Genomic DNA, 27,095 nt, shown 5'->3' with positions numbered 1-27,095 from the left:
ACCCGCTCCCTACCCGCTGTTTGCGGTCCGCCGACAGGGGGGCTACAATCTGGCCTGGCCACGACAACGACAACAACCACATTTCTGAGGTGTTTCTTCTCGACACTCCAGCTGACTGCATGCACATGGCCCTGCTTGTTTCACCGTCCATCTGTCGTGATCACAAGCCACTCCCGCAGCTACATACATGTCCGTTATCACGGTCAGCCCATCGACTGACACTCAGCACACGCATCGAACATGATCAAACGCCCCTCTCTTATCCCGCATCCATGATTTGCACCCGCTTGCCTGGCTTTTGTTTCAAAACAGAACGACATGAGCAGGTTATATACATACAGCTGCAGCGCGACCATGTCCATGTCCGCCCAGCACCAGACGCTTCTATGCTGAGCTTTGCTCCTCGTCATATCCCTCCCTTGGTCGGTTCCATGTCTTGATGTGACCTGTTGCCAATCGTCAGCACGTCGAACAGCGAGAACGAGCAAGTCTGGATGGATCTGCGCGCGAGGCGGGTTCCTGCGCGCACACGACGGCGAGTGCCAGTAGTGCCGTGGGCCGCCCGATGCCATGCTAGCGCCGCGAAAATCTACATCTTGACAGATAAGGCCGCCTCCTGTCGCCAATCTGCACTCACCGTTTTCGCACGATGTCAGAATGCAATCCTCCTCGAATCCGAGCCAGCAAAGCGGGTGCTCGTCGACCGATTTCGCCTGCCCATCACCCGTCAGCAAACGATCCAGTCCAGTCAGTCACTATCGGGTCCACTCGGCGAGAATACCATGACCGGCGGCAACATGGCCGTGCGTGCCCGCGGCTCAACAGGATGCTCCGCCTGTTGTTCCATGCCCTGCTCTGCGCTCCCCGTCGTCCCGTTTGAATCCGATCTCAGTCGCGTCGTTGAGTTGCTTGCCGGATTTCGTGCCGGCGCAATGTGAGACGAAATGCTCCCTCGTTGCCGAACCGATGCCTGCGACTCCATCAACACCGGTCAGCATCGCCGGAGAAAAAAATTCCAGCGCCCCCGCCCCGTCCGCCCGTCGGTCGATGTGACTTACCGCTCGCGGCCGATGCAGCATGCCGACACTAAAGTCCCACAATAGGAGCCGGCAGTCCTCCCCAACGCTACCAAACCGGTAGTTGCGATCGTCGCACCGCCACGGGTCGAATGCTACGCTCGTAACCCACGAGTTGTGTCCCTGGCATCGTGCAACCAGCATGCTGTCTTCGACTGACCATATCGACACGAGGTCGTCCTGCCCACCCGTCACCACGTACCTGCCGTCCGGAGACCAGCACACGCACATGAGCCCGCCATAATAGCTGCGGAATATGTCCAAAAGTCTGCGTGATGCCCTCAAATCAGCCTTCGTGTCCGTCAGTGCCTTGCGGGTGTCTCGAGGTGCCTACTTTTCCTGGAGGTAGTCGATGATGCGCAACGAGCCGTCTTCTGACACGACTGCCAGACGCCGGCAGTCCGGCGAGAATGCAAAAGCATTGACTTTGGACTTGGAAACTTTCCACACTGCCACCGGATTGCTCTTCTGGTTTCTCGATTGGACCGACTTTTGCATATGCAGCGCGGCGCTTCGACCATTCTCGCTTGGCGGCTTTTCGCTATGTGGACTCGTCCCCTCGGGTACGAATGGGGCGTCTTCTTTCTCCTTGTCGTAGACAACCACGGTCCCATCCATGTGGGCCGCTAGAAACAGCGAGTCTGAATTTGGTATCCACCGGATTTCCGAGACAGCACTGCTGTTGATTGCCCCCTGGAATGTGTCAGATCCCATGCATGTTCTCGACCTGCCTCCGCGGAGAGTGACGACGTGAGCAGCGTTGACATCATCGCTTCAAGTTTGATGTACCTGCAGCCAGAAATGCCTCGTGGGGCTTTGCGTTTCAATCACGGTGCCACAGCTTTTGCTACCCCTGACCGCGCAAACGCAGCGGCCAGGGAGCTTGCGACGACACAACGATTGGGGAGAAGAAGGGAACTCGACGTCTTACATTCTTGTTGATCCTCGCGTATTTTTGCGACATTGGCTCATACCATATTATGTCGCCCGTCGAAAACCCGAGCACAATGTCAATGTGATTGCTCGTTTTGGTCACTCGATTTACATCATGGCACAGCGCATGCGCCTTGGTGAAGAGGATCTTGGTGAGATGTTCATCCTGTGAGATTTGGGGTTAGCGCGGCTCCGACTGCCGTCCAGCGAACGCGTATCAGCCAATGCGAACCTTGTTCGAAGCCGACAAATCTAGCCATTGCAGCGCTCTATTCACGTTTGCAAATGCCAACAACCCGTCTCCGCTCCGCTCTTGTAATCGTTTCGAGAGTGCCTCGTGTGGGATGACGCGGGATACGAAGGATGAGTTGCTCTTAATTATGTTGTTCTTGGGCTTCCGCCGCTTCAAGGGGTCCTTGGGCTCCTTGCCGTTTGACAGCATCAGAGACGGATTTCCTTCGCCAAACACGGGAGCCGCCGCGAATCCGAGCCCATTGGCTCTAGAGTACGGCGAGCTGAAGTCGCTGCTCGCGCTCTGCGATTCGTGCGGACTCTCTGCTATGCTCGGCGGTATTCCAGATATTGCGCTATTGGTGGTCTCGGATCTTTGAAGGCGGGGGAGTTGCGGTCGTCGCGGGGCCAGGATGGTCAGCGACAGCTTCGTGCCGGCTGTAGGAGGGGAGGGCGCCGTCGCGAGCGGGTTGGGGTTCTGCACGGGGGCTTCGGAGGGATGGGGCGGCGGCGTCGCAAGGTGTAGGCTGTCGCGGAGCACGTAGGTGCCTGTGGGCGCTGCGTCAGGAGGGCCGTCGAATTCCAGCATTGTTCTGAGAGGTGACTACCTTCGCCGACTACCAGCTGATGTTCCGGGCCCGTCGGGCGCGACAGGACGTTGTTGGTCTCGATGACGGGCTGGCCAGTCATTCCCAAGCCATATTGACCTGGGGGGTAACGGGGGGCGGGCGGCAGCACAAACATGTCGTCTTCAGCTTCCGCTTCACTTTGGCAGACCTTATCAGCTTGTGCGCAGCGCCAATGGGAGGACGAGGCTTCGGGTGGTGAGACAGAGAATTGGACGTACGGCGGCGTGCATAAGCTTTGCGGCGGTCTTGGGCGTGGTTGTCGAACCTTAATCGACCAACTGTCCCTTTTTCATGTGCTTGACGAAGGGGGAAGCAGACGATGATGTAGCGACAGCGATCTCGACGTCTAGTGTGGAGAGAGAGGTTGGTGCGCTCACCGCGCCGCAATGCTTCGGACCGCAGTGGGCGGACGGCTAAATGCTGCTGCTGCTGCGGCGAACGGGCGGCCTCGATGTCAGACTGGAGAGGATGGACGTGGACATGGTCTGAAGCCAAGCGCGGGTCGACGACAAAAGGTCCGGGAAGTGCTGGGTGAGCTGCACGAATCCAATCTTCGAGCAAACCAAACCAAGGCGCCTGTTTGGTTGAACTGGCTGGAGCAGAAGTCCTCCACTGCAGTCGGCGAAGGAGACGCGGGTCAGGGACTAACGAATCAGCGCAAGCCCAGCAGCATGGTAGCGTCGCGGGTCACCAACTGTACCCGGTTCGCGTCCCTGGACTTGGTTCTGTTGCGACACCCACATCGATCTCTCTGCTCCATCTCCTCCTCCTGCTCCTCCTCCTCCTCCTCCGCGCTCCCATGGCTTCTGTGCGCATATGTGTCTGCGGTGACGAGGGCACCGGTCCGTCGCGTCAGAAGCCCCTCCCGTCGTCCCTTTGCGCTGACGCTGCACGCCAGGGAAAAGCTCCCTCATCACCTCGCTCGTCAAGGACGTCTTCGTCCCCAAGATCCAAAGCGTCCTCCCGCCCGTCACGCTGCCGCCCACGCTAGGCACTCCTGAGAATGTCACCACCACCATTGTCGACACCTCGGCCCTCCCGCAGGAACGCGACAAGCTCCGCAAGGAGCTCCGCAAGTCCAACGTCATACTGCTGGTCTACTCGGACCACTACAGCTACGAGCGTGTGGCTCTGTTTTGGATGCCATATTTCCGCTCGCTGGGAGTCAACGTTCCTGTCGTCTTGTGCGCCAACAAGTCTGACTTGCATACCAACGGCAACACTGCCCAGGTCGTCGCAGACGAGATGCTGCCCGTCATGAACGAATTCAAGGAGATTGACTCGTGCGTACGGACCAGCGCAAAGGACCACCACAACATCAACGAAGTCTTCTTCCTTTGTCAAAAGGCCGTCACGCACCCGATCGCTCCCCTCTACGATTCCAAAGAGGCCAATTTGAAACCGGCCGCCATGGCTGCCTTGCGCCGGATATTCTATCTTTGTGACAAGGATCAAGACGGGTTCCTGAATGACAAGGAGCTGCATGACTTTCAGAAGAAGTGCTTCGACAAGCCCCTATCTGAGGAGGACCTTTTGAATATTAAGCGCTCGATCCAGAAATGGGCGCCCGAGTCGGCCACCGAGCGAGGCATTGATGAGAGGGGCTTCCTACTGCTACACAAGGTTTTTGCAGAAAAGGGCCGGCACGAGACGATATGGACCATCCTGAGAAAGTTCCACTACACTGACAGCCTTAGTCTGAAGGACAGTTTTTTGCACCCCAAGTTCGACGTACCTCAGCACGCATCTGCCGAGCTAAGTCCAGCTGGATACCGCTTCTTTGTAGACCTATTCCTCCTACACGACAAGGACAATGACGGCGGGCTGAATGACGCCGAACTGGCGGCTCTATTTGCTCCCACGCCAGGGCTGCCCGCATCCTGGGTTGACTCGGCGTTCCCTTCGTGCGCAGTGCGTAACGAGGCCGGATACATTACCTTGCAGGGCTGGTTGGCGCAGTGGAGCATGACGACATTCGAAGAGCCAAAGACGACGCTGGAGTACCTCGCCTACCTGGGATTCGAGAGCGCTGAGCGGGGTGGAACAACTGCCGCTTTGAAAGCCACTAAACCGCGCAAGAGGCGCAACAGGCCGGGGAGAGTGGAGCGCAATGTAATCCTTTGCTACGTGCTGGGGGCGAGTGGGAGTGGCAAGAGCTCGCTCTTGAATGCATTCTTGAATCGACCTTTTAGCGGCATGCATCATCCCACCATCAAGCCGAGATCGGCCGTAAACAGTGTCGAGCTTCAAGGCGGGAAGCAGTGCTACCTGATTCTTGAAGAGCTGGGCGAGCTAGAGCCGGCCATTTTGGAGAATCAAGCGAAGCTCGACGCATGCGACCTGCTCTGCTACACGTACGACTCGAGCGATCCCGACAGCTTCGAGTACATTGTCCAGCTCCGGAGGCGCTATCCTCATGTCGACGCCATACCAGCAGTGTATACAGCCCTCAAAGCTGACCAAGACAAGACGATGCAGCGGAGCGAACTGCAGCCAGACGAGTACACGGGCGCCTTGAACATGGCGGCACCTTTGCACGTCAGCGTCACTTGGAGCACAATTTCCGAATTCTTCGTCCATGTGAGTAACCCGCCGGCTGTTGCCTTGCAAGTGTGCTGACCGCGGCTGTGCTGCAGCTTGCTGAATGCGCCACGCACCCATCGACTGCATTTCCCAAGTCGGACGAGGAGCCAGTGGACAACACGAGCCTGTACTTGGCGCTGGGGGCGACGGTATGTGCGGCGGCAGCTTTCATATTCATCTGGAGGAAGAATGCTGCAGGTGTGTAGCCACCGAAGTCAGATGTGGTCTCGGGATCCAACTTGTTCCCATTCAAGAGGAACCAAGAATCCCGGAAGGCGGTCACAGTGCAAAGGTGAAGAAAATCAGGCGGGACACGCAGTTAAGCATGACGGCGGCAGATGCACGCGAAAATTAAGGTTTGTCACCATGTTCTTGGGTTCCGGGGGGCTTAGACATGGAGGATACGGCGAATGGCACAGGTTGTTTTTTGCCGACGGGCGACGGGCGCATCGCAGAAGGCTCGTGCACGGTGCGTGGCTTGAAGTCGGCGCTTGGAGGGTCCAACGGGAGAGACGGTGATGGATGGGGGTGATGGGTGCTGCAGAAGCGCCGGCGTCGCAGCAGTCGCCAAGGTACAGTAAGTAGGAGGCCGAGCCAGGTAAGCGGGACAAGGAGGGGTGTACAATAATGGAAACCACCAAGAGGTACGGGGGCCACTGGACTGGACTGGCAGAGGAGAGGAGAGGAGAGGAGAGGAGAGGCGGCGGCATGCCCTGGGCGTGGCCATGGCATGGGGCGAGAAGGGAAATGTGGGAGGTCCCGTCCGGGTCCCGTCAGCTCCCTCAGCTCATGGCATGGCATGGCATGGTCGCACGTGAAACAGGGACAGCAACGGACGCGAAGACGGATGTGAGACGACGGCAAACTCGCGAGCTCGTGGACAGGCACGGCGGGCCTTGGTCTTTGATGACCCATGCAAGGATGCCGTCCGTCTGGTGGTGACATTTGCATGGCAGCTGTCAAATCCAACTGAAGGGTCGGTCCCATTGTAGGAGCATAAGGTTCACCATCCTGACGGCGAGCTACAGACACACTCAATCAGCCTAAGCAGACAACATGGAGCCTGCAGATATTGACGAAGAAGAAAAGGTATAGTGAGAGCAGAGTAGTACCTACCTGCCCATGTGGTTTTGATGGTGAGTTGAGCTGGCGGGACCAGACCAGACCCCTTGGATACATACATACACACATACATACATGCAATACAGGGACAAGCGAGCAGCATCCAGACGTCGATAACTTCATCTGGATTGCGCTCGGGAATAAAATCATTTCCTCGCCTTCTGCGCCATCCCAAAAGACCACTGCGCGACCGAGGGGGCGTCGGACTCTCGACGTGACGGACGGCCGCCGAGCCCACCCCAGCACAGCACCACCCGCCGCCCACACACCTGCAATCCATCGTATCCACCACCGCCGCCGCACCATCCTCACCTCTCGCCCACGCCCTCGCCCTCGCCCTCGCCCACGCCCACGCCCACCACGCCCGCGCGCCCTCCTCTGCTGCACTGCGGTCATGCCCAGCCTCGGTGTCTGCTCTGCTCCTCTACCCCCCGATCCATGAGCCTCGCCTGCGCTCGCGCTCAGCACCCGCTGCCCCCTTGTGACCGCAACGTCGCCGAGGTCGAGTCGCGACGAGGATCTGCAGTATTCCTCGAGCAGCCATGCAGGTTGGTCCTCCCGCCCTCCGCTCGCTCCCCCAAATGCAGGCCCCGGGCTACACAGCAGATCGCCCGTCCTGTCCACCGCCCTCCTTTCCTCGCTGTCTGTCTCGCCTCGCTCTGCCTCGCTGACCTCTGCCCCCTTCTCGCCCTTCAGGTCTCAGACCGCAAGCAACACCTCGAGCGCTTGTACCAGGCCAGGCGTGGCCATGCTCCCCAGCTCTCCATAACCGACGACGCCCACCACATTACCGAGGCCATTGGAGACATGTACGGCGAAAATGACTACACTCGCCGCGAATCGAGACCCTTGAGCTTCATCAGCTCGCCCACCACCGACTCGTTTGACAGCGCCGACTCGTTCTACCAACAACACCCCAGCTCCCCTCCCTCCGCTCACGCCTCCTCGCCACCCCGCAACTACACAAATGGCTCCCCCAGGGAAAACACACACAACCGCCGCAGCGCCGCCTACGACAGGTCGCCCATGTCGCCCCCGCGATTCACGAGGCACGACTCGGATGGCTCCAACCAGCCCTTTGAGTTTCAGGACATAGACGCCCAGTCGAGCCCCGCTGCCGTCGCCCAGGAACTCAGCAACCTGCAGGCAATACGACGAATGTCCATGGACGTGCATGGCTCGGATCCAGATCTGCCCTCGTTTGCCTCAAATGTCCCCATGCCCGCCGTCGCTCCTTCCCATTCTGCCGACGATGACGATCCTTCGCGCATGTTTTGGGTCCCCGCCAGGGTCCACCCCGAGCTGGCTCCCAAGGAGTTCAAGACTTTCATCGAGGAAAAGGTTGCAAGTCACAGGCGCAGATCCGGAGACATTGACGAAGGTATGCTGTCGCCCGAAGGCTTGAGCAGAGATGGGTCTGTCGGTGGATTGCGGAGAAAGAAGTCCATGCTCTCGAAGCAGGTGGACGGACCAAACGGCTATCACGATGGTGCCGAGCGTTTGGAGAGGAAAAGATCCCTGTCCCAGCCAAATGGAATGGCGCACAACCCAACGCTGCAGCAGCTTGAAAGCCTGACAGAAGACCCGGCATCCCTAGTAAGGAAAGTGAGTTTGAACGAAGGAGGCGAGTCGGGTTCAGAATCCCAGGAAAACGACGACGTGCCGATCCTCCCCGTCAAACCCGCTGGTCAAAGCTTGAAACGTTCAACCAGGACGAACTACCGGAGAGGCAGCCTCAGAAAAGGCGAGCGAATACCTTTTAGTCGCAGGATGGCCAACAGGCAAGGGGACCTAACTGATGGCGAAGACTCGCCAATTTCGTCGCCAGTCTCCTCGTCTAGTCCCGAGATCAAGCTAGGTCTGCAACGAGTGCACACGGACCCTATCCCTTCGAATACCGGCACCACCAAAGATGAATCACCCCAGAACTTTTCCCGGCCGCACAGAACACGCTCGCCCTCCAATGGACTTCAAACTACAGGCGCAGAACAGCCACGCCCGCGATCGGCAGAAGAGCCCGCGCAACAAACTTCAGTAAACCGTGAGGACATGGCACCGCAACAACCTCGAGCATTCCACTCACGTATTGGATCTAATGGACGTACCACAGCAACATTACCAGGATACAGTGCGAACAGGCCCGAGTCCACAGGTTCAACACCATCAACTCCCGCCTCCCCAATACCCCAGATCGTGGAGACGCCGCCGCCTGCGGATCAACCGCCCCCAATCCCAGCACAGCACCCCGAACGCAAATCCTCAAAGTCCTCGGTCGATCGCGCACAGGCGAATCCCCCAGCTCTCACTTCTCCAAGGATACCGCCTCCCACTCCGGTTCCTCGCCCACCTCCTGGAAGACAAAGTTTGCGGGAGAAAGCCCAGGCCAGTAAGCCACCAACTCAGACTCTCGATGATATGGCATCTCACCCCTCGGCAATACCTGGACATACCAGTGCCACCCGGACGGATTCGTTGTCCATCATACCGACATTTGCTGATGAGAAGAAAGACAAAGCAGACAAAAAGTCCAAGGACAAGGATGACGGCTCCGAAGGAGGCTCTAGAAAGGCCAGCTGGGGATGGTTCTCGCGGGCCAAAGGAAATGACAAAGATGACGACGATGAAGCCGAGAAGAAGGATAAGAAGGACAAGGAAGAGCGAAAGACCAAATCCAAGCTCACAAAGACCGACAAGTCCCACGACGCTACCCGCCTGGATGTCTTGCAGTCATCAATTGACGAGGGGCGCGGAAGGGAAAGCCTCGTGTTGGACCGGAATAACATCAAGCTCGACGAAGAACGGCAAAAGACGAGCAGCCGCAAGACTTCTGGCGGGGAAAAGAAGGAGAAGGAGGGCATTTTCTCATCCATATTTGGAGGAAGCAAGAAGAAGGGTGACCGCGATTCTGGTGGCAAGAAAATTAGCTTACAACGCGGACTTTCGCCGGATCCTCCACCACGCATTCTCAAGCCAGACGTCGATTACAACTGGACCCGATTCTCCATCCTCGAGGAACGCGCAATATACCGCATGGCTCACATCAAGCTGGCAAACCCACGTCGTGAACTCTATTCCCAGGTGCTCCTAAGCAACTTCATGTATTCTTACCTTGCAAAGGTGCAACAGATGCACCCACACATCCAAATCGGCCAGACTGCACAGCAGAAGCAGCAGCAGCGTCAGGCCCAGGAGCAGAAGAAGAAGGAGGAAGAGCAGCAACGGCGTCAACAGCAGCAGCAGCAGCAGCAGCAGCCTGAAGAATTCAACACCTACCAGCGGTATCAAGATGTAAGAGCCACGAAACATTGGAGAGCAAACGGCCACTAACATGATATGCAGCAACAAGCAGAGGCTGATACACATGACTCGTCTTCCTACGAAGGGTCCGGCCAAGCTGCGCAACACTATGCCAATCACGCCGAGTCGCCAGAGCATGACCAAGGCTCGAGTATGGCTCAGAACCGTTCGGAATCATATGCCATGTACCAACAGTCACAATCCCCGCACTCTCCACAACCCCAGCCTCACATGTCCTCCCAATACCAACATCAAGGTCGCTCCGTTTCCAATGGCTATAGCGTCTCGAGTGGTCAGCATTACCTTGGCCAAAGCCACTCGCACCAACAGCAACCATACTATGGACAGGCAAGAACTCCGAGTTACGAAGATGACGAAGATGACGGCGAAGGCCACGACATGTGGTAGTTGGCTAAATGGGCACGACCCATTTGGCATCTACCGCCTTTCTTCGGGCATCAAACTGGGCACCAAGCGATCGCATGCAATAGGACGTGCGAATACCTCGTCGATATTTTACCAGAGTTTCATGCTAGCCAGTGGACAGTAGATGATTTAGTTTGAGACCAATCGGGCCACAAGATAACGGGAGGATCATTGTGGTAATTTTGACCGTCGTCCCTTTTGGTTGATGTTTTTGCGATGCATAGCGATGGAAACCACTTATCTTTCCCTTCTCCGCTTCTCAAGACGCTCGGTTTTTTGTCGAAGAAGGGCGCTTCCTCGGCCACGGGGTGGAGCGCTCAGGAGATTTGCGATGAGGACGTTTTTGCGGGAGTCTTCCCTTTTTCCAACCTTCGACCCTGCATACATTGGTCCGCCTTTTCAATACCACCTCTCACACCAGGTCAAACATGAAGCATAGTCCGTCTCCAATGTAGGATACTCCAGCTGGTGGACACAGCTCCAGTTCCAACTTCTCTTTGGCCGACATGGGCGGCACTCGCACAAGAAAGAAAGCAAGGAGGAAAGGCTGCCAACAAAGGGATGCGTCACAGGCTGTGCTCCTTGAATTCCTCAAGGAAATTCGCAGAGCAAACGATAGTTCCTTTGCCATATCACCTTTAAGGTCTAGCCGGATCTTGCCACTGTACGTAAGAGGACGTTCCGCCGGTGTCAAGCAAATTTTTGCTGCTGGCATCATGATTGAACGGGGACAATGAAGATGGTCCAATTTCGAGGATAGACAATTATCAACAACGCACGACTATCTGGGAATCTCAGAGACGTTGATTCCAAGTACACCTTTGTCCATCTTCCAAGTACAAGATCGCAGTTCAATGTTCGTGGTCTTCAACGTTCGTGATCCTCGCTTGCGCAAAACTGCCTAATTGGGCGACGTTAGCGCCTTCACGTGAAAGCCCAGTTCTGATGCGCATCGGCGTTTCGGACATTCACAGGCTCCGAACCAGCCATGGATCCATGGATGATCCATCCATGTTCCCTGACCGTTTTCAACACCGCTTCCACGCGCATAACCCGACGTCTCTGTTCTCCACACCGATCTTCAAGTTCCGACTTGGACAAAGGCATCCAACCTCTATCAGGGCTCCTCCAAATCAACCGCCAAAATGCAGGGCTTCAACATGGGGCGCTACTATGCGCCCAGCACGTCCTCTCCGCCGCGCTTCAACACGTCGTCGCATCCTCTCGGGCAGCGCGCGCGCAAGATCAACCAAGGAATCCTCACCGTTCGCTTCGAGATGCCCTTTGCCGTTTGGTGCACGACGTGCGATCCCGAAAACATCATTGGCCAGGGCGTCCGCTTCAATGCGGAGAAGCAGCGCGTGGGCAAGTACCACAGCACGCCGATATGGGAATTTCGCATGCGACACGGGGCCTGCGGTGGGACCATCGCCATTCGTACCGATCCTCAGAACAGCGAATACGTGGTGACTGAGGGCGCGCGGCGCCGTGACACGGGGTCCAAGGAGCTGTATCAGCATGATGTCAAGGACGGCCTGTTTGAGATAGTGACGGCCGAGGAGAAGGAGCGGAGGAGACAAGATGCGTTTGCGGCGTTTGAAGGGAAGAAGACCGAGGCAGAACAGGGCAAGATGGAGGAGCGGCGGATTGAGGAATTGAAGGCGTGGAGGGAGAAAGACTGGGCGGATCCGTATGCGGCGAACAAGCGTCTGAGGAGGCCTTTTCGTGAGGCGAGGAAGGAAAGAGAGAAGGACGACGAGTTCAAGGAGGGCTTGCAAGAAAAGTATGGACTTGGTTTCGACATCGTTGACGGAAGAGAAGAGGATGCGGAAAGGGCCAAGATGATCGAGTTTGGCCGAGATGAAGACGAAGGAGACTTTCTGGGTGTGGCAAAGAGGCCTCTCTTCGGTGAGTCTGTTAGTGAGCAGACCTTGGTTCCATACTGCACTAACGAGGATCAACGAGATACAACTTCGAGAGAACCATCACAACCAAAGTCCAGGGGGAAGACCAAAGCTGCGCAAAGCATCGAACGCAGTAAGAAAGCACTGCAACAGACGCTTGAAGGCAATACTCGAGCCGCCTTGGATCCCTTCCTGTCCGAAAAACCGCGATCGACTACCCACATCATTGCGGGCATCAAGAGGAGGCGCGCGGATGCAGATGACGCAGATGGCAGCCGTTCCTTGGATGGTCAGACCGAGAAGATGTCGCCAATTCCTGCAAGTATCTCACGAACGAGTGTCACCACACTCGTCGCCTACGCGTCTGATGACGACTAGAAAGCATTGAAGAAGCATTGGGAAGGCACGAAAACTGGCATGACTTGAAGGCGTTTGATACCCTGGATAATTGAATGTTATTTTATATCTGGAGATTGCGTCTCGAGGGGTCTCCTCATTTTGATCCGCCAAATAGTAGCAAACCTTGCTCTCCGAGATCCTCATCCTCGCTCCTTTCTGCTTCCTCGACCGCATCTTCAGTCAACCCGACTTTTCTGCCAAGCAGGCCGGTAAACAGTTCCTCTGCTTGCCTCTCTCCCCACGACCCCCTATCCTCAGGGGCCATGAAGTTCTGAAGCTTCTCATGGACCGTGTACCGCAGCTTCCTGCCCTTGCTGGCCCTCGTGTCCACATGCTTCTTGGTCTTGGCCTCGCGCGCAGCTTGCCAGTGCGGGACGTTGAAACTCATGCCAGCAAGAGCACCAGATGCGCTCTCTTCACTGCGCCGTTCCAACAACTCCTTGAGCAACAAGCCATAGAAGTCCGCGTCGTCAAAGATTTCGGCAGACTCCGTGACGCCGGCGTTTGCCTGGACCGGGGCGCACGAGCGCGGCATGCGCGTCTTTTGTACCAGACGTGTCGAATCAGCCAATTGCGAGGCGAGCACGTCTATCAAGCCCTGTTGCGCCGTGTTGTTGAGTTTACTCTTGGTCGAGAGAGCACTGACGCCTCGAGCTTTGGCATTCCATTTTTCCATGACAACTTGACGATGCGGTACACTCGCATCTTCGTAGGAATTCATATGGATCCACGCTTCTTGAACCGGTGTTGATGTGCTGATTTCAACCCTTTTCCGCTTCTCACCCGTCCGCGAGATGTAGAGACTCTCACGGAGGTCGTTCAAGGTGTTCCAAAGATTGCAAGCTGCCTCCTCGGCTGCCCGGACTGGGTCGTCGTGGCCGTCGCTGCTGCCGTCGGTATTTGCAGCTTGTTGGGCGACCATCGAGTTGGTCGCGACAAGGGCCTTTTGCAACCTGATCCTAGTGTTGAGGAGCGAGTCGAAAGTCTTGCGCTGCGTCTTCACAGCGCGACCTTTTTCGGCATCAGCTCGAGCAGCCTCGGAGAGCGTCGCAGCCACCGTCTTTTGCTCTTCGCTCACAATCTTGCGCAGCTCGGAGCGATCAAAGGCTCCCTTGTTCGGCTTTGCGCCATCCATTTCTTCGTCTTCGTCGCTGGAGCCAGACCCATCTTCCTTCTCTTCTTCGTCCTCGTCTGAGAAGTCGCTGTTCTCCTCATCATTCTCTTCATCTTCGGTTCCAGTGCCATCCTGCGACAGGTCATCTCCATCCTCTTCGTCGCTTCCGTCTTCGAATCCCTTGCTTAAAGGGTCGTCACTTTCGTCGTCTTCGATGGCATCCCGCGTGACGCGGGAACCTTTGTACTTGGGCCCTAGCGGAGCAGCGTCCTTCTTGCGCAGCTTGCTCTCTCTGTTCCGGATCAGCGAGTGTCTTGCAACGGGTTTCCCAGAAGACTACCCACCCAACTTCGACATAGTGTTCCCTCGCAGCGACGGTGTTATCCTCGCCGCTCTCCGAGTCATCGCTGCCGCTCGCGAAAGTGTCGGGCTCCTCAGGATCGAAGTCTGGTCAAGATGGTTAGAAAACGCGCTTTCCCGCGAACAGGGTAGGGCGTGGAGGCTGACCTTTGGGCGCTGGACCGTCGAGGTCGGCGAGCTGTTCTGCCAAAGTCTTGGAACGCTTCGGCTTGGCCATGTCGGGTGCAATGGCTGGCGCGTGGGCTTGGTGTTTTGTTGCGACCACAAAATTTCTGGGACGGCGAATGGGACTGCTAGGGTCCGAGCGGCCGCGGTCGGGCCTTTCCTTCCTTCCTCCTTGGGCGGCGGGGCGTTCGGCCGGCACAGCACTGGGCTGGCTCCTCCATCATCACGACGCCACACACCGAAACAACCTCACACCGTCATGCGCGAGCGCTTTTTTTCGACATTGAGATCGCTGAGGCATGAAAATCCATTGGTAAGTCCACGGCCAACAGTACTCACGGGGTGGGGTGCTGGGTTTGTAATAACAACTTCCGCAGGGCCTGCCGCGCTCCGGCGCACCGCCACAGCTTCCCCGGATGCAACGAGGTCTCCCTCAGAAGCGGCGAGTCCGTGATGTTGGCAAAGTGATTGCCGTTTCTTCGGCCAAGGGAGGGGTCGGAAAGTCAACGATATCAGGTTGGCTTTCTCAATTGAACCTTGTGACCGCTTTTGTTGACCGCATCCAAAGCAAACCTTGCCCTCTCGTTCGCCCGTCGCGGTCTGCGGAGCGGCATTCTCGACACCGACATCTTTGGGCCATCTATCCCTACTCTCTTCAACCTCTCTGAAGAACCCAGGCTGTCCGCAAGTTAGTTACGCACGGGAGCCATCTTGGCCACTTCGCCATCGTCTGACCTGATCCCAAGATAACCAACTGGTCCCTCTGTCCAATTACGGTGTCAAGTCCATGTCCATGGGCTATTTAGTCGGCGAGGATGCTCCGGTCGTCTGGCGCGGGCTGATGGTCATGAAAGCATTGCAGCAGCTGCTCCACGAAGTGGAATGGGGCGGTCTCGATGTGCTCGTGCTCGATCTACCACCAGGCACTGGAGATGTCCAGCTCACCATCACCCAGCAGATTGAGCTTGATGGCGCCGTTATTGTATCCACGCCCCAGGATATCGCCCTCCGAGATGCTGTCAAGGGCATCAACATGTTTCGCAAAGTCAACGTCCCCATCACGGGCTTTGTGGAAAACATGGCCATGTTCCACTGCCCGCATTGCAACACAGAAACGCCAATCTTTGCTTCAGCCAAAGGTGCCACCCACATGCGTGAGCGCTTCTCAGAGCTCGGGACCGAGCTGTTGGGAAGTGTTCCACTGCATCCGACAATATGTGCAGATGCTGATCGTGGCTGTCCAACTGTGGTGGCGGAGCCGGACAGTGTAAGAGCAAGGGTATTTGGGGAAATTGCAGATGCGATCGCGAGGAAGTTGGCATTGTAAAAGAGCAAGCGGGAGCTATGTCATGTTCACGGGCGCAGTAAGAACACAACGGTCACTAAACGCGACTTGTGTTTGTCTCTCGGAGAAGTGTGCAACAAGGGGACAGTAAGGGGGCGTTGTTGCGCAAAAACCACCAGTCTGGGATGGCTGCGGGAGATGGACGGCAGATCCGTCTGTGCGTCCCTTGTGTTCTTGAGAGACTGTGAACTTCTACGGCGGGTGGAAAAAGTTTGACGAAGATTGGCTTTACGGCTTGTCAGTGTCGACGGGCTCGGGAGCCCAAGCTTACCTTGACGGCACAAGGTCAAAGTTGGCGGTGTGGACGACAACCTTTAACCATAACGTCGATAGAGCAGGCGAAGCTTGGGGATCAAAAACAAAAAAGGTTGCCGGCCTGGGCATAGGTAAACAGCGACGCTACTGCTGCTCCGCCTCCCGTCGCCGTCCTCAATTCTCATTTTAGTCTTTTGGATGACGTGCACGACAGCTGCTTCAACGGCACGACAAACACGGACGCTTACCCGCTTCTTCGTAGTTCGTAATTCATGTCCTGGCAATGTCGACCAATGCCAACGAAAGCGACCCAACACTTCACCAAGCCTACCTCACGCCAGCCATCTTCTTTATCCATCCGCACTCTTCCGACTCACAGTCTTGGGCAAAGCTTCGTTACTGGTTTATTGTCCCGTTTCATCGCCTCCGACTGGCTATAACTGTAATTTCCCTTTTGCTCTAGCAGCCAGCCCGTTTCCAAGCCAACCCATGTCGTTTCCCCAGGCTCTTCGTCTCGCTTGGAGCCGCTAGTCTGGCAGGATCCCTAGCTCAAGAGCTTCACGGCTGCAAAAATCCTCCCGAAGAGAACCTTCCTAATTCAACTTCTGCTGTAGAACCAACGATATGCATGTTCACGCTTTAGGTGCCTCCTTGGCACTCCCATCCCGCCCTGCCATTTTGAAGGCCATTACTTTCTTTGTCCATGGCTAGGGGATGGGAAATTAACCCCGCACACAAGGCTGGATGGTTATATGTGTGCTTAAATTCTATGCTGTCGTCCTCGTGTGCAGTGAAAAGGCAATCGACTGCTTTCCTCGCCGAAGAATCCTGACGTGCCCGGCGGTATGAAAACAGCCTTTCAACTTCTGCTGGTGGCCCTTACGGTCGTCCCCACCAGCGCACAGCTCGGCGACGACATTCTCCAATATGTCAATCAGCTGATTGGTTCCCTGAACGGAGGTTTGTCATTCTTTTTCTGGCTCCGACTATCGCTAATATGACCCAGGCAACGTCTTCGTGGGCGCAACGAGACCGTACGGTAAGCTCGAAAGGATACGATAATTGCAGAGGCGCAAGGATAGTTGCTGATTGGATGTCAGGAATGGCCAAAGCCTGTCCCGACACAGACAGTCAGCTCAATCAAGGCGGGTTCGTTTCTGATGGATCAAACGTTACTGGATTCTCAGCCATGCACGATTCTGGCACTGGAGGCTCCCCTTCTCTCGGTCTCTTCGCCTTTTTCCCGGAGCCCGGGTGTCCACAAGACGACATCAACAATTGCAAGTTCCCCAAAAAAGCCAGAAAGTTGAAATATCGCAACGATACGGTCAAGGCCTCGCCAAACTTTTTTTCAGTTCAACTTGAGAATGGTGTTACAGTCGACATGACATCTGCAGTGCACGCATCACTCTTCCGGTTCAAGTTTCCACAACCCGATGCTAGCATCAATGCGAGGAGCCCGATGTTGCTCTTGGACCTGACAGACCTGCAAGACTCGCGAGGCGACAACGGCACCATTCGAGTCGATGGTTCTACTGGACGAATGACAGGCAATGCCCGCTTTAACGCTAGCTTCGGACAGGGAAGCTATGTTGCATACTTCTGCGCCGATTACAGAAGCGGCGGTATTCGAGACAATGGAATTTTTGTCAACAGCAGAGCGAGTGCGGACGTCAAGGAGTTGACCATCTCCAAGGGCATCAACGGTTACCCGCTTCCCGGCGGTGGCTTCACGCGCTTTACTCAGTCAGGCGAAGTTTTGGCCCGAATTGGACTTAGCTTGATCAGTGAGAACCAAGCTTGTCAGAGCGCCGAACGCGAGATCCCCGACTTCGACTTCCAGACGACTCAAAATCAAGGAGTTGACGAATGGCGAGCCAAACTCAGCCCTATCTCTGCGTCGACCAACGGCGTCAGCCGAGACTTGTTGGTCAATTTCTACAGTGGCATCTACCGGACGTTTGTCAACCCTCAGGACTACACGGGAGAGAACCCACTATGGCAGAGTGACGAGCCGTACTTTGACTCATTCTACTGTCTCTGGGATCAGTTCCGATCCCAGCTTCCATTCCTTACTCTAGTTGACCCTAGTCAAGTAGAAAGGATGATTCGATCCCTCATCGACACCTACCGCTACGTTGGCTGGCTGCCAGATTGTCGCATGACCCTAACCAAGGGTTACACTCAAGGTTTGTCTCCCGAGCCAGCTTGCTCATCGCACTTTACTGAGCCTTGACTAGGTGGTTCCAACGCGGATGTGGTGTTGACCGACGGCTACTTGAAGGGTCTCACGTCCGGCATAAACTGGGACGACGGTTACAAGGCCATCGTTAAGGATGCTGAAGAAGAGCCATACGACTGGTGCTGCCAGGGTCGCGGCGGCCTTGATAGCTGGAAGAGGCTTGGTTACATTCCCGTCGAAGATTTTGACTTTAAGGGTTTCGGAACCTTCACGCGAAGTATCTCGCGAACCCTCGAATATTCTTACAACGACTTCTGCATCTCGGAATTTGCTCGTGCCGCGGGTGGTCGCGACATTGACGTCACGAAGTACCGGGACCGAAGCGGCAATTGGCGGAATTTGTTCAAGAATACACAGACGTCGAACTTCGGCAACGGCTCTAATACCGGCTTCACGGGCTTCTACCAGCCACGTTATCTGAACGGCACGTTTGGTTTCCAGGATCCTTTGGCTTGTTCGCTTGTCGATCCTGTCCAGGGCAGGTCTTGCTCGCTGCAAGTTAACTCGGTGGAGTCATATGAATCGAGCATCTGGGAGTACATGTTCTATGTTCCTCACGACCAGGCCACTTTGATCAGCACGCTTGGTGGGCCAACCGAGTACGTGCGTCGACTTAACTACCTTCACGACCAAAATATCACATACATTGGAAACGAGCCTTCCTTCCTCACAGTCTATCAATTCCATTACGCTGGAAGACCTGCAGAGTCTGCGCGTCGCGTTCACTACTACATCCCTCGCTCGTTTGGTATCACCTACGACGGCCTTCCAGGCAATGACGATTCTGGAACTCTGGGTGCCTACGTGGCCTTCTGTATGATGGGTACGCTTGTCATGCCCGGCCAGAATGTGTACCTCATCACCCCGCCCTTCTTTGAGAGCGTCAACATTACAAACCCAACCACGAACCGAACTGCTACGATCCGAAACATCAACTTTGACCCAAAGTACGAAGCTATCTACATTCAGAACGCCACCCTGGACGGGCAGCCGTACACGAAGAACTGGCTCGACCATTCCTTCTTCACTGAAGGTAAAGAGCTCGTTCTTACCCTGGGCAAGACTGAGAGTACGTGGGGTACCAGCGTTGACGACTTGCCTCCCAGTCTTGGAAGCTACGATTTCAGGCCGAAGGCTCGCAAGCGCGGTGGTTCTGGTGGAAGCCCGCTCCAACCACGCGCACCATACGGTATGGACATCGGCAAGGGTGGTGTTATGGACCTTGGCTCTGGGAACTAAGGTCGAGGGGTTTAGTCGATGTGGTTAGTTGGATGGATTGAGTTGTACATGTTCGTAAAGAATTTAGTATCTTATGTTCTAATACCTATCTATGTTCCTCTAGCTCTTCTATCTTCACATGCTATAATACTAGGCACTGTTACTTAGTAAAGTATATTCTTAAGTATTAAGACTACTAAGTTCTATAAGTCTTATATTACTAGTTTAAAAAATTAGAAACTAAAAAGAGGTTATAGAAAAACTATAGCTATAAGATAGTACTCTATACTAAGTATATATTTCTACTTAGTTAATACTAAGTCTATAGTTTACTATTATAATAGTAGGTAGTAAGTATACTAGTAGATATACCTATATAAGTATATATATATTATAACTTATAAGTTTCTTATTTTATAGGTTAGGGCTAAAGGTAAACTACTAGAGAATATATATATATATATCTTTATTAAATAAGTTAAAAGAATAGAATATAAAAGATACTTACTTCCTATCTATTTCTTAACCTTTCCTTTATATCTACTTATCTCTTATCCCTTATATAAGGGTTAATAGTTAATATTAGATTAATCTAAAGGTAAGGTATTAATAGGTTATTATAATATATTAGCCTAAAGCTATAGTAGCTAGTATTAGCCTAAGCTATAGCTAGTATTTTATAACTATATAATACTAGGTTTATCTATACTAGTTTTAGTATTTATATAGGTATATAATACCTATTATAATATACCCCCCCCCTAAAGAGAAGCTAAAATTATAAGAATTAGTAGCTATAGGCGCTTATATAGGTATGGACTTATAATATATAGTAGTACTATTTAGTAATTTAGGTATTCTATATAGTTATAAAGTATAATTATTAGTCTAGCTTTATTACTATATTATCTTTCTCTATTACTACTTCTAATTACTATATAACTTATAAAAGGTTACTATCTATCTTAGCTATATCCTAGGCCCCCTACTAAAATATATAATTATCCTAGCTAAATTAGGTATAATCTAGTAAACTAATAGTTATATAAAGGCTTAAAAGAGCTATATAAGATAGAAACTAACCCTAATACCTCTTTAAGTCTCTTATCTCCTATAGGTATAGCTATAAGCTATACTAGTAGTTAGAAATCCTTATATACTACTATCCTATTATATAGTATTATTTATAATCTATCTTAATTACTACTTACTTAGAGAGCTATTCCTACTAGTAGTATCTACTAGGACTATTATATAGAGTAGTACTATAGTAAGAGACTCTATCTTACTTAAAGATTATTACTAACTATTATACGACACGGCATATACTACTTATATTTTATAGTATCTAAGATAAATCGATATAGATAGAGTAGATAGGTAGTAGAGTAGGTATAAGGCCTATAAGGATACTAAGGTATAGGGTTAGCTAATATTATAACTTATAGATTTCTTATTACGCAGGTAAGGGCTAAAGGTAAACTACTAGAAAATATATATATATCTTAATTAAATCTAATAAGTTAAAAGAATAAAATATAAAAGATACTTACTACCTATATATTCCCTAGCCTTCTCTTTATACTATTCTACCTCTTATCCTTTATATAAGGGTCCTTAGTTATTATTAGGTAAGTTATAAAGGTAAGGTATTAATAGGCTATTATACTATATCTACCTAGGGCTATAGTAGCTAGTATTAGGCTATAGTAGCTAGTACTAGGCTATAGTAGCTAGTTACTACCTAAGGTAAGGCTTATACTTCTTATAACTATATAATACTAGGTTTATCTATTATAGGTTAGTAAAAAAACCTATAATTATATTAAATACTACTTAGTATTAAGTACTAGGTATACCTATACTATAACTACTAGCTATAACTATAAGCTATATATACTAAAGTTACCTAACTCCTTAAGAGCTATAGCTACTTAGATACTTTAACCCTAATACCTATATATATATTACTAATATAATAATAGAAATAAGAATAGAACCTCCTATACCTATAATAGGGACTTAGCTAAGTAGTTAGTTTTAAAAAGTATATTACTACTAATAAGCTAGTAAACTACTATATAATTTAAGATTAAAATAAGGTCTCTTCTCTTATAGTACCTACCTTCTTTCTATTATAATTCTTAAGATAAGTTAGGTAATAAAATATAAAAAGGATCTTATTATATAAATACTATAGATAGCTATCTTTATTTTCTTATAATTAATACTCCTAAGTAGACTCCCTATTAATTTAACTTATACCTTATTATATAGCCTTCTTATTTAGCTTTATCTCCTATACTTATATACCTTAGTATTAGATAGATAATTATTTTAAACTAGCCTATTAATTAGATAATCTATTAGCCTATAATAGAAAAATAAAGATTATTAAGTTACTATATCTTTTCTTATACTAACTCTTCTAATACTTAGAAAGGTCTAAAATATCCCCTACTAAAAATACTAGATATATATTCTAAGAATTATACCTATACTAGTTAGCTAAGCCCTATTCTAAGTCTTATAGTATAAATACTAGTAGATACCCCTATAAGTCTAGAGGACCCTTAGGTATATAGCTAGAGCTACTTTATATAAGAAATAGAGATTAGTATATAAAGAGAATATAGGTAGTCTCCTACTTTAAAACCCTTATAAATAATAAGGTTATACTATATAGATTAGACTAAATTAAGAATTAGTTAATTATAACTAATCTAGAATCTAGTTAAGAGGATAGAGTAATAAGATTAACTTTTATAACTCCTTTAATTCCTTCTATATAAATAGAAGGAAACCTTAATAATTCTTCTTTAAAACTAGAGGAGAATCTTATCCCTTTATAAATTTATAAAGTTAATTTAGATAATTTAAAGCTACTTAAGATAGTAATAGAATAGGGGCCCTATATAGAAGTTATTCTTAAACTCTTTAATAAACTTTTAAGATCTAAGGAGGCTAGTAAGAGTTAGTATAATAAAACTTATAAGGTAGAGGTTATTAAATTACTCTTTAATAAGAAGTATTAAGTAGCTACTATAGAAGGAGTAATCTCCTATTATAAATAGTTTATAGACTACTATAGGAATAAGATTTTAATAATCCTATTAGTCTATATAATAGATAAAATTATTAAAGAATAAACCTACTATAAATACTTATCTTATAAAGAAACTATATTCTCCTATAATTTAGTTTATACTACTATTAGCTAGCCTATTTAGAAGTACTATATTAAAATCCTAGATCTACCTCTCCTTATAAATAGAAAAGTACCTAAGTACTAGATCTAGCTCTATTAAGTTAAGAATAAAATTTAGACTAACTATAATTAATTTATTTTAAATAACCCTATAGATACTAAGATAGTAATTATAGTATATATTATATTTAGAATAAATAATAAAGTAGCTAATTACCTTCTTCTATTCCTTAATACTAAAAAAAAAGAATAATTACTTATTACTAATACTAATTTATATACCTTTTTAGGGGATAAGTTTAATAATCCCTTTAAAAGAAAGAAAGCTAAGGATAGCCTTTAATACCTCTACTTCTATATTAATAATAATTTCTAATTATATATTACTAAATTTATAGCTCTAGCCCTTAATATAGACCTACCCTAGTCTTAATAGAAGGAAGAGTTTTATACCTCTTTAAACCCTTAATTAAAAATATATATAATACTCTATAAGGATAATAACTATATTAAATTCTAGGACTATATTAATAAGGTATCTACTATTATATATAACCTAAAGGACTATTAAGCTTTATATATATAAGTAAGTAAATCTAAAGCTAAATAATAATAAGAGGAATATTCTAGAAAGAAGGCTAGTATTAGCTCTATTACTTCTAAGAAATCTAGTTATACTAGTACTTCCTTATATACTACTAAATCTAAGGAACCTAAGAAGCCTATTAATAATAATAGAAAGGATACCTACTATAATTATAGGAAAAAGAGATACTAGGTATAAAATTATATAGTTTCTATTAAAGAAATAGATATATAGCCTAAAGAAGATAAGCTAATACTTAAACTAGAAAAATTCTTTAAGAGTAGTAACTTAGAAAACTCCCTTCTCTAAACTCTAGATCTATTTTAGAGATAATAATTAAGACCCTCTAGTTTAAAGATATAAATATTAGAATTAATAATTTTATAGGAGGATAAGCCTTTACTATACCTACTAAGATCTATAAGAATAAGAAAGCTCTCTATATTAAAGTACTAATTAATATTAGTACTCTTAAGACCTACTTTATCTATCTATAATTTATATAATACCTTAATACCCTTAGTATATATAAATATAAAATTACTAGGGGTATACTTAAGGCCTTAAGATTTAATAGATAAGTAGCTATTAAATTAAAGTATACCTATTTCCTTACTATTACCTTTAACTAAAAAATATATAAAATATAGGCCTTTATTATAATAATTAGCTATAATAATCTTATATTTAGGAAATATTTCTTTTCTTAGAATAATCTTTTACTAGATTATAAAAAATATAAGCTTTTTAGCTAAGATAATAAAGCTCTATCTATATATAAAAAAATACTTCTCCTAGTTTATTTAATAGTATACTAATAAGGAAAAATCTTAGAAATATATTAAAAAGACCTAAAAAGAAGAGAAAAAGTCTAAAAAGATATAAAAGAGAAAATAGATAATTTAAGAATTAACTCTTTATTTATTCCTTTAAACTCTCTTTTTATATAAAATAAAATTTTAGAAGTCTAAGTTATTACTCTTTAAGAAGTTAATATAAGAATTTAAGAACTTACTTTACTTAAAGAAGATAAAGAAACTATATAATTCCTTAATAAATACCTCCTACTATAGTATAAGGAATACTAAGATATCTTTTTTAAATAATAATTAGATACCCTACCCCTATACTAGCTAGGTATTAATTATAAGATTATTATTAATAGAAATAAACCCTTTTCCCTCTCTCTAAGCCCCTTATATAGAATAATAATAGAATAACTATAAGCTATAAAGAAGTATATCCTTAAAAATCTTAAAAAAGGCTTTATAGTTAAAAGTACTATACTATATATATTACTAATTCTTATAGTCTAGAAGGGTAGTAGTAACTAGAGATTCTATATAAATTACTAATATTTAAATACCTATACTAAGAAAGACCTATACCTTCTACCTCTTATCTAAGAAATTCTCTAAAGAATTACTAAAGGTAAAGTATATATTAAGCTAGATATTTAATAAGTATTTTACTAAATTCTTATAGATCTAGAATCCTAGGACCTAATAACCTTCTATATATAGTATAGATATTTTAAGTATATTATACTCCTCTTTAGGCTCTATAATAGTCCTACCTTATTCTAGTACTTTATTAATAAAGAACTTATACTATACCTAGATAATTTTATTATTACTTTTATAGATAATAACCTACTTATTATCTTAAAGAACCCTTAAGAATATAAGTAGTAGGTTAAGAAGGTACTTAAATAACTATAATATATTAATTTATAGGTAGATATTAAAAAATCTAAATTCTCTATTATCTATATAAAGTTTTTAGGATATATTATCTCTACTAATAGAATTTCTATAGATCTAGATAAGATATCTACTATATATAAATAGAACCTACTAATAACCCTTAAAGGACTTTAAGCCTTTCTAAGGTTTTATAATTTCTACTAAAACTTTATCCCTAAATATAATAGAATAGCTAGACTACTAGAGAAACTCTACTTTAAATAGAAATTTTATACCCTTAATAATTTTAAGGTCTAGATATTCTAATAACTAAAGAAGATAATAACTAGCTCCTTAATAATAGTATATTATAATTCTAGACTAGTTATATATATAGAAATAGATATAAATAATAGAGTAGTAGCTAGAGTCCTATTATAATATTAAGAAACTAGAGAATAGAGACCTATAACTTTCTACTTTAAATTAATATTAGATATAGAACTCTAGTATAAAATCTATAATAAGGAGTTCCTTACTATTATATATAGATTTAAAGAATAGAGAAGTATACTCCTAGGCCTAAATTAGCTATTTATAGCTATTACTAATTACTAGGTACTTAAATACTTCTCTATTAAATACTAACTTAATACTTAATAAGCCTAATAGTTAGAGAAACTTACTAAATACTATATTAAATTTATATATAGGCTAGGAAGAGATAATATTATTATTAATACTCTTATTTAGAAATAAGAAGAGCTATAAATTTAGAAGAATAAGAGTATTACTAGGTATATAATATAACTAGTAGCTAAAGACTAGATCCTTAACCTAAATACCTTTAATATTACTTTTAGTAGCTTATTCCTAATCCTAAATAGAGTACTAGAAGTAGATAAAAAGTCTACCTTATTAGAAGAATAGTATATATAAGCCTATAAACCTAATAAGAAGGATTAAACCTTCTATAATAACTACCTCTTCTTTAAAGAGTAACTTATAGTTCCTAAGTAAGATATATTATATATAGAGCTAGTAAATAAAATTTACTTATTACCCTTATTTATATATACTAGATAAAATAAAACTTAGGAAGTAGTAAGAAGATACTACTACTAGCTAGATATTACTTAATAAATTAATAATATTATAAAAGCCTACTATATATACTAAAGAAATATAAACTTCTATAATAAAAAGCTAGAACTACTCTAACCCCTCCTAATCCTAGACTAGGTATAGTAGTATATTACTATAGACTTTAAGGAGATATCTAAGGATAAATCTAGATATAATATTATTTTAATATTTATAGATTAGTTAAATAAGTAAACCTTTAGCCTTCCCTACTATAAGGTAATTAATACTAAGGGTATTACCTAACTATACTACTAGTATATCTAGAGAATATATAGTATACCTAAATTAGTAGTTTCTAACTAAGGACCCTAATTTATTTTAGATTTCTAGAATAAGCTATATATAATTATAGGAGTTAAATAGAAGCTTACCTTAGCCTACTACTCTTAGATAAATAGTACTACTAAAATTATAAACTAGGTTATTAACCTATACCTATAATTATATATTAACTATTTTTAGGATAACTAGGTAGAAAGGCTCCTAGTACTAGACTTTATATAAGTTATACTCCTATATAAATCTATAGGTATATCCCCCTATAAGTTAATCTTTAGCTACTAGCCTAGTTTCCTATTTAATTAGGAGAAATATACTATATATCTAGAACTTATAGAGAAACTATCTTATATTACTATAGAAAGATTTACTAAATATATATAAGAAAGTATATAGTAGGCTAAATAATAGCTAGGTCTTATCTAGGAATAAATAGTATAAGCTATAAATTAATTCTAGTAAAAACCTAACTTTAAGAAAGGTAATAAGGTATATATCTTTATATAAGGTATAAGTACTAACTAACCTAGTATTAAGCTTAATACCTAGAACTAAGGGCCCTACTATATTATTAAGAAAAAGAGATACTCCTATAAGCTAGACCTCCTAGTATATACTAAGGTTATAAACCTCTTCTATATAGACTACTTATAAAAGGCTTATCCCTCTTTATTAGGCTAGGTCCCTATTCTTAAACCTCTAACTATCTACTAGAATTAAGAAGAATATAAAGTTAACTTTATATATAATAGTAAGGTAAAATAAGGTACCCTAAAGTATTAAGTTTAGTAGAAGGGATATAACTAAGATAATATATAGTATAAGACCTTAGATATAGTTAGTATCTCTAATTAAATTAAAGAGTACTATACTAAGTTTCCTAAGATACTAG

At 46.8% G+C, this 27,095-nt stretch overlaps 7 protein-coding genes across 7 annotated transcripts; 5 read left to right on the top strand and 2 right to left on the bottom strand.

Annotated features, from left to right (window-relative positions):
- Window positions 1-301: 301 nt before the first annotated feature.
- J3D65DRAFT_430863 (WD40-repeat-containing domain protein) lies at window positions 302-3,160 on the bottom strand. The gene is made up of 9 exons (XM_066796189.1): window positions 3,088-3,160; window positions 2,849-3,006; window positions 2,242-2,789; window positions 2,008-2,175; window positions 1,411-1,769; window positions 1,059-1,344; window positions 782-976; window positions 638-713; window positions 302-446 (listed from the first exon to the last, which is right to left on the bottom strand). The coding sequence occupies exons 2-9, from the start codon at window positions 2,982-2,984 to the stop codon at window positions 385-387; spliced, it is 1,830 nt and encodes a 609-aa protein (XP_066653696.1). The 5' UTR covers window positions 2,985-3,006; window positions 3,088-3,160; the 3' UTR covers window positions 302-384.
- Window positions 3,161-3,249: 89 nt separating this feature from the next.
- J3D65DRAFT_430910 (EF hand associated-domain-containing protein) lies at window positions 3,250-5,731 on the top strand. The gene is made up of 3 exons (XM_066796190.1): window positions 3,250-3,711; window positions 3,768-5,449; window positions 5,506-5,731. The coding sequence occupies exons 1-3, from the start codon at window positions 3,669-3,671 to the stop codon at window positions 5,656-5,658; spliced, it is 1,878 nt and encodes a 625-aa protein (XP_066653695.1). The 5' UTR covers window positions 3,250-3,668; the 3' UTR covers window positions 5,659-5,731.
- Window positions 5,732-6,726: 995 nt separating this feature from the next.
- On the top strand, window positions 6,727-10,391 carry J3D65DRAFT_430852 (uncharacterized protein). The gene is made up of 2 exons (XM_066796188.1): window positions 6,727-9,862; window positions 9,914-10,391. Exons 1-2 carry the CDS (start codon window positions 7,013-7,015, stop codon window positions 10,277-10,279), a joined length of 3,216 nt encoding a protein of 1,071 aa, XP_066653694.1. The 5' UTR covers window positions 6,727-7,012; the 3' UTR covers window positions 10,280-10,391.
- A 1,051-nt stretch (window positions 10,392-11,442) lies between these two features.
- J3D65DRAFT_556418 (CWC16 protein) lies at window positions 11,443-12,579 on the top strand (the record flags this gene model as incomplete). The annotated part of the gene is made up of 2 exons (XM_066797265.1): window positions 11,443-12,205; window positions 12,263-12,579. 2 exons carry the CDS (start codon window positions 11,443-11,445, stop codon window positions 12,577-12,579), a joined length of 1,080 nt encoding a protein of 359 aa, XP_066653693.1.
- A 49-nt stretch (window positions 12,580-12,628) lies between these two features.
- On the bottom strand, window positions 12,629-14,531 carry J3D65DRAFT_629571 (apoptosis-antagonizing transcription factor). The gene is made up of 3 exons (XM_066800756.1): window positions 14,222-14,531; window positions 14,059-14,161; window positions 12,629-14,006 (listed from the first exon to the last, which is right to left on the bottom strand). The coding sequence occupies exons 1-3, from the start codon at window positions 14,289-14,291 to the stop codon at window positions 12,695-12,697; spliced, it is 1,485 nt and encodes a 494-aa protein (XP_066653692.1). The 5' UTR covers window positions 14,292-14,531; the 3' UTR covers window positions 12,629-12,694.
- Window positions 14,355-16,020, top strand: J3D65DRAFT_629567 (nucleotide binding protein-like protein). Its single transcript, XM_066800755.1, has 4 exons — window positions 14,355-14,552; window positions 14,617-14,755; window positions 14,808-14,927; window positions 14,986-16,020. Exons 1-4 carry the CDS (start codon window positions 14,499-14,501, stop codon window positions 15,564-15,566), a joined length of 894 nt encoding a protein of 297 aa, XP_066653691.1. The 5' UTR covers window positions 14,355-14,498; the 3' UTR covers window positions 15,567-16,020.
- A 547-nt stretch (window positions 16,021-16,567) lies between these two features.
- On the top strand, window positions 16,568-19,562 carry J3D65DRAFT_629565 (alpha-1,2-mannosidase-like protein). The gene is made up of 4 exons (XM_066800754.1): window positions 16,568-16,799; window positions 16,846-16,878; window positions 16,940-18,028; window positions 18,080-19,562. Exons 1-4 carry the CDS (start codon window positions 16,685-16,687, stop codon window positions 19,318-19,320), a joined length of 2,478 nt encoding a protein of 825 aa, XP_066653690.1. The 5' UTR covers window positions 16,568-16,684; the 3' UTR covers window positions 19,321-19,562.
- The last annotated feature ends 7,533 nt before the right edge of the window (window positions 19,563-27,095 follow it).

Source organism: Phyllosticta citribraziliensis (genome assembly GCF_038025025.1).
Source record: "Phyllosticta citribraziliensis strain CPC 17464 chromosome Unknown J3D65scaffold_8, whole genome shotgun sequence".
In the NCBI taxonomy this organism is placed as follows: domain Eukaryota; kingdom Fungi; phylum Ascomycota; class Dothideomycetes; order Botryosphaeriales; family Phyllostictaceae; genus Phyllosticta; species Phyllosticta citribraziliensis.
Note: the sequence above shows the minus strand (reverse complement) of the source record. Positions and strands in the feature narration are given on the sequence as shown.